At 41.5% G+C, this 13,067-nt stretch overlaps 1 protein-coding gene across 2 annotated transcripts in view; it reads left to right on the plus strand.

Annotated features, from left to right (window-relative positions):
- The window catches only part of LOC121453618 (ubiquilin-1), a 39,747-nt gene that overhangs the window by 23,749 nt on the left and 2,931 nt on the right, over positions 1–13,067 (plus strand). Inside the window, exons 4-8 of one of the 2 annotated variants that reach the window (XM_041660501.1) lie at positions 909–1,171; positions 3,110–3,268; positions 3,407–3,641; positions 9,966–10,108; positions 12,345–12,428. In XM_041660501.1, the coding sequence (XP_041516435.1) occupies positions 909–1,171; positions 3,110–3,268; positions 3,407–3,641; positions 9,966–10,108; positions 12,345–12,428 (884 nt within the window). The remainder of the gene's footprint in view (positions 1–908; positions 1,172–3,109; positions 3,269–3,406; positions 3,642–9,965; positions 10,109–12,344; positions 12,429–13,067) is intronic. The other variant, XM_041660502.1, reaches the window with a different exon arrangement.

Raw genomic sequence — 13,067 nt, forward strand, 5'->3', positions numbered from 1 at the left:
GTGAGGGATCAAGAAGGGGCAAATAGGTTAAAAAAAAATATGCCTTAGTTCTGTTAAATATCAAAGTTGAAAATCTGGCTAATTTTGATTGTAGGATATATTTGGGGTGGAGGAGTAGGGGCCCACTGTGATAAGCAACCGGAAAGAAGCAGTTTTGCTGAGGGAAAATTTTTGCACGAAGTTTCAGCTGATGGACTGCTGCTGCATTTAGGCCTGTGGTGTGGCAGGGGTGCAGCAGAGCGCTGCTTCCCTGGCAGTGTAGCCACAGCCTATCTTTACCAGCAGATATGGGGTGGGAGAGAAACGAGATGGTCGATCATTTCAGAGCTCAGGCTTGCCTCTCTGGTCAGATGGTTAGCCGTGAGGCTTGGAGTGTCTGTGTCCTGGGTTCAGAAAGTTCCTGAGATTCTGAGAATAATCAGTGTCTTCTTGGTGTCGGTGCTGTATTAACTAGGGCGTCTGGTCTACGGTGGGTGAGGTAGCTCGAGACAGACTGTTAGCAGTGTGTGCGTGTGTTGTTACCGAGTGCTCAGCAGATTGCTCTCTCCAATGTGGAGTACAAGTATGTTTTTATAACACAGATATAGAAGTCCTCTATCCGTAGCAGCAGGAAGTCCCTTCAAATGTACAGCACCGCACAGTCTATTGAGCTACGAACTCATTAGCACCACAGTCACCTTCGTCAGTGTCACCAGCTGAGGACCAAGGCTTTGGGGCAACACTTCATATCTAAGCCATAGCATAGGAATTAAAGCTGAATAGTATAATAGTAAGTATAACCTAATATCATAAAAACGAGTGAGAGAAGTTATTTTAAAGGGTTTCTTATAAATTAATGAGTTAATAATTCTTCATGTTTTAGGACAAGCTTCTGATTTTTATTTTTGTTTTCCCCTCTTTCCTCTAAGGTGGACTTGGAGGACTTGCAGGTCTGAGTAGCTTGGGTTTAAATACCACCAACTTCTCTGAACTACAGAGCCAGATGCAACGCCAGCTTTTGTCCAACCCTGAAATGATGGTCCAGATCATGGAAAATCCCTTCGTCCAGAGCATGCTCTCAAACCCTGACCTGATGCGGCAGTTGATTATGGCCAATCCACAGATGCAGCAGTTGATACAGAGAAATCCAGAGATTAGTCATATGCTTAATAATCCGGATATAATGAGACAAGTATGTAGAGAAGTATTTCTCTCCCTTAACTAAAAAAAATCTGTGTGTGTGTGTGTTTATATGTTACTTTCTGTAGTTCTAGAGATTGCCATATATATATATATATATATATATATATATATATATATATATATACACACACACACACACACACACACACACATACTGCAAAGTTAAAGAGAATTCCAACCATTGTTTAAGGAAAGTCAGCAAAACTCTATAACTGGAGATTGTGCTTTCATTTCCCGGCTGTCTAGTTCCAAGTAATCACACAGAAACTTATATTAATTACAACACTGTTTGGCCAATGGCTCAGGCGTATTCCTAGCTAATTCTTTCTGTGTATATGCCTGAAGGCCAGAAAAGGGTACCAGGCCTCATTACAGATGGTGGTGAGCCACCATGTGGTTGCTAGGACCTTTGGAAGAGGAGGCAATGCTCTTAACCGCTGAGTCATCTCTCCAGCCCCTCCTAGCTAACTCTTACATCTTAAATTAACGCATTTCTGTTAGCTTATATTTTTATCACAAAGCTCATAGGCTTGTGGCTTGTTACCTCACATCTTTCTTCCCTGGTGCCTGGTGGGATCTCCTTGACTCCTCCTTCTTTTTCTCTGATTTTTGCTTGGATTTCCCATCCTGTTATTCTGCCTGGCCATTGGCTAAATCAGCCTCTTTATTAACCAATAGTAATAGAACATTCACAGCATATAGAGGGGCATCCCACATCATCTCCCCTTTTCTGTCTAATAAAAAAGGAAAGTTTTAACTCTAATACAGTAACATTACATATAACAACAGGTATCAAGCAAGAATTATAGTTATAATACTAAGTCTATTTGTATTTTGCAAAATTAAAGAAAATATTATCTATCCTATCTTTGTGAGTCTAAAGTTTTATATCTAATTTATCTTTTCTCATAACTAAGAAAAACTATAATTATGACTATCTAGTCTAAACAACTCCATCATAGATCCCAGAAGGATATTAATATTAATTTAGCCTGTTTGAAATCTGAATTTTCTGCCATGCTTGAAAATTCTTTTAAAAGCCACTCATTAGAGGACAAACCTTCCATGCCTGTTTCTCCTCTGGAGGTGCTGGGGGTCTAAGAGAAGTGTCTTAGATTACAGGATGGAAAAATGATATCAATGTCCTACTCTTCCCTCACACATTGAAAACAAAACAAACACAAAAAGAAGACAGTTTTGGGGGAGAGGGGAAACACTGTCAAAATGTATTATATGAAAGAAAATCTTCAGATTGAGCATGGTAGGACACAATATTTATTTATTTATTTATTTATTTATTTATTTATTTATTTTGGTGGTGGTGGTGGTGGTACACAGCTTTAATCCCAGCTCTTTGGAGGCGGAGACAGGAGAATCTCTTGTGAGTTTGAGGCCAGCGTGGACTACACAGAGAAACCCTGTCTCAAAAAATGGGGGAGGGGGTGTTGAGAGTTTCCTGTGGTATAAGAAAGAGCTAGTTCCAGGACAGTCTCCAAAGCAACACAGAGAAAATCTGTGTGTGTGTGGGGGGGGGGTGTTTGTTTGTTTTTGTAAATGCACCATTCACTCAAACTGCTTTGTAATGTCCCATGAATGTATATTGTTGTTTTTTGAGACCGGGTTTCTCTGTGTAACAGCCTTGGCTGTTCTGGAACTTCCTGCATAGACCAGGCTGACCTCGAACTCACACAGAATTAGGTTTCCATGAACTGAGCAAATGATTCGCTTTCTGGCAGGCAGAAAAGAGATGAGGGAAGCAAGGGTAGCTGTGTGCGGCAGTCGCTTTCCTAACAACGCTATGATGCTGACTACTGGGGCTTGAGCTAATCCAAGTCAGTGGCTTCTTATAAACTTTAGCTAGTTTTAAATACTGAAGAAATTCTTTGCTATTTCAGTGCCTTTTTTAAAATAGAGATTTATTTCTTAGACGTTGGAACTTGCCAGAAATCCAGCAATGATGCAGGAAATGATGAGAAACCAGGACCGAGCCTTGAGCAACCTAGAAAGTATTCCTGGGGGCTACAATGCTTTACGACGCATGTATACAGATATTCAGGAACCTATGCTGAATGCCGCGCAAGAGCAGGTAATCCATTTCTTCCAAGGCTCAGGCCTAAGAGTTGTTCCTGTCTAGCACAAATAGTCTGATTGAGGGTGCCATTTATAGAGAATGCTTTGTTGAAAAATAGCTCCATGGCTGTAACTGTTCTTTCTTTTCTTTCAGTTTGGTGGTAATCCATTTGCTTCCTTAGTGAGCAGTAATTCCTCAGGTGAAGGGAGTCAGCCTTCTCGAACCGAAAATAGGGATCCTCTACCCAATCCATGGGCTCCACAGACTTCCCAGAGTTCACCAGCCTCTGGTAGCACCACTAGTGCTGTGAGCGGCTCTGGTGGGGGTGCCACCAGTACCCCTACTGGGCAGAGCACCACAGGGTCAGGCTTGGTGCCTGGAGCAGGAGGTATGTATGCCTTACATTGATAATGTAACTGTTGGTGGTGCTGTCGCCCTTCATGTGTATCCCTTTGTGGGGACTCTGGGTTGCAAGCTTTGGGATTGTTTGAGGGATAGAATTTTTATATTGTAGATGTCTGTGGGGTATAACATTTGTCTTAAATAATTATCTATGTAGAGTGTCTTCGTACAGGAGCCCATGGAAATCAGAAAGGGTGTTGGGTCCTCTAGAGCTGGAGTTACAGATTGTTGCAAGCCATCGTGTGGGTGCTGGAACTTAAACCTAGGTTTTCTACAGGAGCAGTGAGCTCTCTCTCTCTTTTTTTTTTTTTTTTTTTGATTTTTCGAGACAGGGTTTCTCCGTAGCTTTTGGTTCCTGTCCTGGAACTAGCTCTTGTAGACCAGGCTGGCCTCGAACTCACAGAGATCAGCCTGCCTCTGCCTCCCGAGTGCTGGGATTAAAGGCGTGCGCCACCACCGCCCGGCAGCTCTCTCTCTCTTAATCGCTTCTCTGTCTCTAGCCCCTACAAAATGTTCTGACCTGTATGTTTATTGTGAAATGATTAATGTGTGTGGTCACCTAGGAGATCTCCAGATTTTGTTCTGGGACAATTTTAAACAGAGGACTAAGATTTTAGGTTGATAATGAAATTACCCTGGCTACTATTCAAAGATCATATATTGGGTACTATGGTTTGGAGTGAAATGCCCCTCATAGGTCCATGTGTTAAAGCCTCAACTGCTGACACTATTTGGGAAGGTATTAGAGACTTTAGGAGATCGGTAGGTTACTAGAAGTGGGTTCTAGGGTGCCCCTTCCCTGCTTCTTGGCTGCCACAATTTCCACACTGTGTGGACTGGTGTCTTCAAAATCAGGAGCCATACTTAATTCCTCTTTTGAATTGTCTTGTGTCGGTTAGGTGAAAGTACTATTGTAGTGGGGGGTTAATGAAAAGAACTTGATTCTGAAGTCATTTGAGTAACCCAGGACATGAAGTAATGGCTGCGTGACTAACAAAATAGGAAAATAAGCCACATATCCACTTACTGGTGAAGAAGTTAAACAGATTGCCCTCATTATTACCATGATTATACTGTTATTGTTAGATACTAGATATAGCATGAAAAATGCAGATATAGATGTCTAACCCCTCAGTTGTTGCCACACTAACTCAAACATTTCCATCTCTTGCTTCATCCATCCTTCCTCGAGGCTGTCAGCAGGCAGTCTTCAGCTCTAGGAGTTCATAGAAATAGACTGCCACACAGTGTGTGGATCTTTTGTGTCAGTTTGCACTCAGTTTGAAATCCATTTGTACTGTGTGTGTCTCTGATTTGTTTTGCTGGAAAGTATTTTCTTCTAGAGGTATATGACTTCATTACCATGTGGTCCTTTTTTTTTTTTTTAACCTAGTTTTTCTATTCTTGTAGAGATGTAGAGCTATAAGAATTAGGCATGGAACTTGGGAAACCAAGTTGAGATTCCCAGATAATGTGAAAGCACTGTGTGTAGGTTCTTAGCAGAAACTGGAGTGGACTTTTGAACACTGTGATGTCTGCTGAGTTGAAATGAGTGTGTGGATGATGTGTGTGAACCAAGGCTCCAATGTTGACATAGTTAGAGATAAGGTTATGTCCATATTACTCTGAAAAGATTGGTCTTTTATACCCTTAGGTAATTGCTCTTGGTGGGATCCTTTTGCTCTGTGCTTTTTGAACCAAATTTTCAGTACAGTTGGTGTGTGTGTCTGGTCTTCAGGCCAGTCATGTTTTGTGAAGACTGGAATGTGGGGATTGAGGTGTTCAGGTCTCTGGTTTTGTTTGTGAGTCTTTTGTTTGTTTGTTTGTTTCAAGACAGAGAGTTTCACTGTGTAACAGTCCTGGCTGTCTTCAATCTCATAGAGATCCACCTGTCTTTGCCTCCTGAGTGCTGGGTGTGTGTGCCACCACTGCCCGACATTTGTGAATCTTTTTTTTTGTTTGTTTGTTTTTTGTTTTTTGAGACAGGGTTTCTCTGCAGCTTTGGAACCTGTCCTGGAACTAGCTCTGTAGACCAGGCTAGTCTCAAACTCACAGAGATCCGCCTGCCTCTGCCTCCCGAGTGCTGGGATTAAAGGCGTGCCCCACCAACGCCCGGCTCATTTGTGAATCTTTTAAGTAGATGCTTCCTTCCTGGGTTCATTCCCATTGTTACGTCAAAGATTTGGGTTTTGTTCTTTTTTTTTTTTTTTAAGGAGACTTTACATACGTGATGGTTGATTGTGCATTGTCAGCAGGAGTGTTGCTGAAGATTTCTAGAGCAGAGATAGTGTCAAGAGAAATTTTTTTTAGTTGGTCTTGTGATCTATACCTATGGATTCTCAAATATCTGTCCAAAGGCCAGGTTCAACTGCGCTGAAGTAGAGCAACTGCCAGATGGGTTAACTAGCAGGGTTTGCAGCCAGGTTCAGGGCAATATTTGGGAGACTAAGGTTGGGAGATTACTTGAATGTGGAAGTACAAGATCAGGCTAGATAACAGCGCCTCCCCCCCCCCCCCCCAAGCCACGTTTCTGGATCTTACTGTCAGACCTCATGAACCAGAATCTTTCATCACCGGTGAGGTATGAGCTCTGTTGGGGAGGGGGGGGAGGTTTATTTATTATTTTTAGATTAATATAGAAAACACTGGGTTGCCAGGAATGGTGGTACACACCTTTAATCCCAGCACGTGGGAGGCAGAGGCAGGTGGATCTTTATTAGTTCCAGGCCAGCCCAGTCTGCAGAGTGAGTTCCAGAAGAGCCAAGGCTACATAGGGAAACCCTGTCTCGAAAAACCAAAAAAAAAGGAATGGAGAGATGGCTCAGTGGTTAAGAACACTGACTGATCTTCCAGAGGGCCTGGGCTCACATTCCTAGCACCCACATGGCAGCAAATAATTGTCTCTAACTCCAAGATCTGACTTTCTCACACAAACATAATTGCAGGCAAAATACAAATAAAATAAAAGTAAATAAAAAGCATTGGGGGTCCCACAGTGGCAGCTTTGTGCCTGTGAGTATTATACGAGTTATTACTTGTTCTCTTCCCTTCTGTCCTCCCCATGTCCATCTTCCCAGTTAATCCCAACTTCTGCCTTTTTATTGCATGTATTCAGCTGTTTCCCACCTCTGTTATGATCTCCTTTCTAGTCCCATGGTTTAAACAGCCGTATATATAGTTCTCTATGTGAGAGAAAACATATCTATGTCTGCCTCATTTCACTTAGCAGAGGGTTTCTAGTGGCTCCCATACATATTCCTGAAGGTTGTAGTTTTCTTTACAGTTGCATAAACTTGCATTGCATATATATTTCACATATTCTATGTCTGTTTGTCTGTTGGTAGACATTTAGGCTGGCTCTTTAGCCTGGCTTTTGTAACACAGTATGTTTTCTAAGAGTCCTTCAGATCTATACCAAAAAATGTGTAGCTGGGTCATGTGCTGGTTCTGTTTTCAGTTTTTTAGGATCCTCCACTCTGATTTCCACAGTGGCTGCACAAGTTTATCCCATGTGCAGTGACTGAGGTCTCCTCTTCCCCTCCCTATCCTTCCTCGCCAGTGTTTTTTAAGCATTCTAGCTGGAGTGGGATGGAATTCCAAAGCAGTTTCCATTTGCGTTTCCCTAATACCAAAGGATGGTGAACTTTTTCGACTATCTACTTGGTTTATTTTTGGGTGGACCTACCAAATGATTTGAGGGTTTTTTTTTGTTCAAGGCCAGCCTGTCCTCCAGAGCTAGTTTAGGACAGTCAGGAACACACAGAGAAACCCCATCTCAACAGCAGATTAGTTCATTACAGTGAGAGTGAGTTAGCACGCGGAGTCCATGGAGAAACTGCAGTTTCTGGAAAAAGCTGATTTCTAAAATTATTGAGGGTTTCATGACATTGACTTTCTCATTTAGAAAAAGATGAATCTCATCCATGAGCTAATAAAATATTGCTGTACTTCTGCCAAGATACCATGCTTTGGCACATCAGGATACTGACAAGGTAGACCTGAGCTGACGAGGTTTGTAGGAGTGAGTGGTGGTCATCATTGATGTCTGCTGTTCAGCAGCAGGAATCAAACAGTTTCTCAGGACTTACCTATAGTGAATAAGCCAGGCCTTAAATACACTTTTATAAGACCTCTAAATTGGCCTGACCAAACCCTTTTAGCAATATCAGATATTGAGCAGATTCTGTTTTAGGTCTCATTGAGGTAGTGTTTTCTCACTTTGCTGTTTTATTTTTAAGAAGTACTTAAGTGCAACTCAGGCTGGCCTCAAACACTAGATCCTTGGTGTCTTTAAAAAATAGTCTTTCCTGGGCAGTTCATAAAAGACCGAGAAGTTTTTGTTTTTAAGATTTTACTTTATATATATGGAAGTTGTGCACTGTGTCCATGACCATTGGGTTCCCAGGACCCAGGGTTACATACAAATGGTTGTGAGTCTCCATTGGGTGCTAGGGGTTGAACCTGAGACATCTGCCAGGAGCCACAAATGCTCTTAACCAGTGAGCCATCTTTAGCCCAGGAGTTAAATTTCTTCCTTAGTTCAAACTTTGTGATTCCCTAAATAACCTAAGACAGGGCACTATAAGTAATGTCTTGACCATTAAGAGCCAAGAAAATATTACTCAGAATCATTACCACTGTATGTTAACTTAATGTTGGTGTTGGGTCTACTGTTCTTAATTCTGGGGAAAACATCTGTTCTCCCCAAAAGGTTGTGTTTACTTTCTCCAAACACATGTGCCTGTACAATTTAGATACAATTAACTGTGAATTAGTTACTGCTGGTACATGACTGTCCTTTCCTGACATGCCCTTGAAAATGTAACTGGTTACAGCATATTTGAAGAACTGTAGTTCTGCTGAGATACTTCATGTTCATTTTGTATTTTTCTGGTCTCTGTTCTCCTGTGAATACAGTTTGTTGGTTTGAGGTTGGGTTGTTATGTGTATGGGTGTTTTGCCTGCATATGTCTGTACTATGCAGTGTCTGAGGGCCAGAGAGGGCTTTGCATCTAGCACTAAAATTGTGGATGGTTGTAAGCTGTCATATGGGTCCTGGGACTTGAGCCTGGGTCCTCTGAAATGTGGTCCAACTCCTAACTGCTGAGCCATCTTTAGTCCTGCTGTTTGATTTTTGTGAGAGTGGGTCTCATCATGTATCACAGACCAGCTTAGAACTTTCCAGTCTTCCTCAGCCTCTGAGTATTCTCGTGCTTGACTGGAATATTGTGATGTGTTTGTCTGATAATGTCTATGTGTGTTGTATATTTGATATGGAACAGCTATTTCATTTGGTAAAGTAGTCCACACTCTACTGTGCCTTAAACTACCATGATATTAACAGCTTATTTTACTTCTGGTATGATTAATTCTCATTTGTAATTAAGAAAAGCGGGGTGCTAGAGAGGTTTCTTGTGGCACATTGCAAAGCCGTTAGAAGCAGTTATGACACAGTCCTCTGCCTTTCCAGTGTCAGAGCACCCAGCAGTAGAGTCAGCGTAGCTGGTGTTCCTGCAGAATGACAGCTGACAGTCACTGAGCACGAATTTTAATAGCTTCCACAGTCTGCAAATATTTATCTTCACTAGAAGTTTTTCTCTTAATCATTTAAAGATGTAAAAATGTTCACTTTGTGGGCTGTATAAAAATAGGTTGTGAAAGCCAGATTGGTCCTGTCGGCTTTAGTTTGCCAAACTCTCTTAAGATATTTTTGAACTTTGGAATGTGGAAAAGCTAACTTGAAACTTGATAATATAGGTACATCACAAACACAAGACTTAGAGCAAATTAGAAAGATAAGTGGAAATAGTAAAATGTTTTAAGCCAGGTAAAAGGGGACAGTAGTTCAAAAACCAGAGTGGAAGTGAAGAACTAAATAAATAGTTCAGGTAGCATTGTGCCGGCATTTTCTTTCCTTCAGTATTATCTGCATTCTGGTGCCTCCAAAGTGCTTCTGCCAGAATCCTTGGCCCTGGGAGTTGGCAAGTCAAATAAGGGTAGATCTGAAAGACAACGGGATCTTACCAGCTTACAGCCCTTCCTAGGCATGGGTTTACTGGAAGACGGGATGAAGTAGGGGGACTGCATTTTCTCATGCTTCTGAAAACTTAACTGTTACTTGTATATGTTATCATTTCATGTTTTGGGGCTGTGGTTGACCATGGGCAACCAAATTGCATAAAGTGAACCTGTTGCTAAGGAAATGGCCATATGCCTCTTTAAGTAGCTAAAATTTAAGTGCAGTATACACTGTTTTAAAATATTAATATGTCTTAATCCGGTTTTTGTTTGTTTTTAAATAAAATTTTAGCTAGTATGTTCAACACACCAGGAATGCAAAGCTTGTTGCAGCAAATAACTGAAAACCCACAGCTTATGCAGAACATGCTGTCTGCCCCATACATGAGAAGCATGATGCAGTCACTAAGCCAGAACCCTGACCTTGCTGCACAGGTGAGCGTGTAATTGTGTTTAAGAGTCCTGGGAACTGAGTAGTCTGCTCTTGGCACATTGGTTTTGTGCTCTCCCAGCACACTAGAGATGGAGATCCGCATCGCCAGCTTTTGGGGACTTTTGTTTCATATATACTTGGAACAACCTCATTTCTGCTATTTGTTGATGAGATATGCTTTTAAAAAAAGCACTGAAGCTTTTAGAGACTTTGCTCTCCTGACACCCCTCCTCCTGTCTGCTGTTTGCGTGTCAGCTCTCTGGTGATTGTCCTGTGCCACCTAGAGCAGCACCGACCTCTGGACCTCAGCAACTGTGGAGGGCGGGAAGTAGTCTGGTCGTTCACAGAGGTTACTGCTGTGTTAGGAATTTAGGGTGCTTTCCTTTATAGTCCTCTTGTTAATGTCTTTATGCTAGATGAAATGGTTTTTATTTTCAAAATTCTGAAACCACACTGGCACAAGGATGTATAGCAGTTGTCCTGGAGGTGCATCCTTAGTGGTGACTTACATAACACAAATAACAAAAAACTTTTATCTTAAAACATGGGTTTATTTTTATGAAAGCTGGTCTTGTGAATTTATTTAATTAAATGTTTGATGCTAATGTATCCTCAGCCACTTTTGTCACTTAGGTAGCCAAGATGTGGAAATGTGTGAAGTGACCCTTTCCTGTGTTTTCAAGTATGTGTTTAGTTATAACACAGTGTGTATCTTATCCTTAAAATTCATCTTAAGCAAGCATATTCCATATAAGTTTGTTCATAAAGGACTTGGCTGCTTTACACACTTGTTTTCTAACTTTAAAGCAAACCCCTGGCAATGCTAGGTGGTGTCTTTCATTAGTGACTACTCTAAAACCTTGACAGTATGCTCTGGCATCAGATGGTTAAAGTTTATAGTTTAACTTTTGAAACTTAAATATATAAAATATAGTTTAAGTTTTGAAACTTAAATATTTAAAATACTTTAAATGTAAAAACTTAATTGTGTGTATGAAGGTTCAGGTAAGTTAGTTGAAATAATAAATAAAAAGGTGATTTTTCTGTCACAAGCTTTTTCTAGACTAGTTGAAAAATTTAAATGAAAGGGGAATATGATAACAGGATAATAGCCCACAGTAAAGCAGTGTTTGTGTGGAAGAATAAAGAGGCATTTCTGGCTGGGAGCAGCTCCCGCTTCATGTGCTGCTCACTCTGAAACTCTGTCCATAAAACAGTAACTGTTTTCTGCTTCGATGATGTTGAAATTAAATAACCCACTTTGAAGGAGGGAGGAGAGAACACTTTTTTTTTAAATAGGATTTTCATACAGTTGTTCTTCAGTATGGTTACCTAATTGAGGGCAAAGTTCATTTCCTCCCTAGACTTTGGACAGGTAAACAGTTCATCAGTCAATCATTGGAAAGTGATACACAATCTGTCTCCTTTGAACTTAGCAGTCTCTGGTTTGCTGACTGTATGATGATCTTACCTTCAGGCAGTCACGTCATGTTCAATTGGTCATACTTTGAAGGTTTGGAGGAATCCCACTTTTCTACCTGTGCTGCTAGTGAGGTGGAATTCAGACGTTAATCTTGGTGTTCTCATTTACATCTTTGGGTCTTAGGTGTTTTAACACTTCCCCAGAGGACTGATGGTGCTACTTTGGGCTGGTTTTCATCTAGCAGCTCCATTTCTCTGGCAGTTGGTTGCTGTTTCATGGTTATTCTGGACCTAATATCAACTGTTAGTAGTGGCAAGCAGGTACATAATAGTGGCTCCAGATCTGATTTCTCTGTGCTTGCTGTTTGTGTGTTGAGGTTTCTGAGCAAGCCATATTTAAGTTTTTACATATTAATGTTCTTTTATTCTGTAGTGTAGCCAAAGCATTGTCTTCCTGAGAATCCAGCACTCCTAGATCCTCCCCCCCCCCCAAGGCAGAAGTTTACCTTTGTTCAAGGAAAAGGCTACAAAACAATTGCTTTTATTTTTTAGGGCCCAACATGACATCCATCATCCACCATTGTTGGTGAAAGAGAAGCTGCCTGCCTTCCTTCCTTCCTACCTGCCTTCCTCCTTTCTCTCCCCCCTCCCCCAGATCCTTATGGATAGAACTTCCTGCTCCTTTTTGATTTATGTTCTCCCTTCCTCCCTTTTCAGTGCCAATTTAGGCATTTGGAGGAAGGTAGAATATTAAATCAGGTACATTACTTGTTTCAGATATTTCCAGTTAAAATTGTTTGAACACTTGCCCCATAGATGATGCTGAATAATCCCCTATTTGCTGGAAATCCTCAGCTTCAAGAACAAATGAGACAACAGCTCCCAACTTTCCTCCAACAAGTGAGTAAGAAAAGACGCTGCTGTCTTTGTAATGATCTGCTTGAGAGGTTGATGATGAACGTGTCCTCCTTCCTGCTGATGGCGCAGAGCAGAGGCCTCTTGGTGCTGCACACATGCAGACACTGAGCCTTGTCTTCCCAGCCCATGTTGCTCCCGACTGTGCTTAGACCGTGAGGTTTTAGGATGCAGAGTGCTTCCTTAATATCATGGGCCATTTCTTCCCCTTTCCTCCCCTTGAAGTGCTTCCGTGTGGTACATCCACTAGAGTTTGGACTAGTTCTGAGTGAGCTGCCCTCTCTGACATCACAGGTTGGGTTTTGTTGTAGTGTCTCAGTCTCTTCCGAATTAGTAGAGTGCTTGTTCTCTAAGGAGTAGACCTCATGTCCTCAGAGCCAGAAATAGGAAGGTTAAAATATCTGTTGTCACAGCAAGGAGGTTTAAAAAAAAAGGTAGTGCCCAAGATTGTCACAGTATTATTTCAAGACATAAAAGTGGTGTTGGTGCTTTTGAAGCTGGTAGTTCTCAGGGTTGCTCTCTGGCTGAAATGGTGGTTAGTCCAGCCAGTCGTTGTCAACGGTCAGTGTTGTCCTCAGTCTGCTGCAGTGAGCTCATTGCCCTCTCGTCAGTTAGGCGTGGGTA

Source organism: Microtus oregoni, unplaced genomic scaffold (assembly GCF_018167655.1).
Source record: "Microtus oregoni isolate MIOR12 unplaced genomic scaffold, Mior012 000011F_ref0000422, whole genome shotgun sequence".
NCBI classification, from domain to species: Eukaryota; Metazoa; Chordata; class Mammalia; order Rodentia; family Cricetidae; genus Microtus; species Microtus oregoni.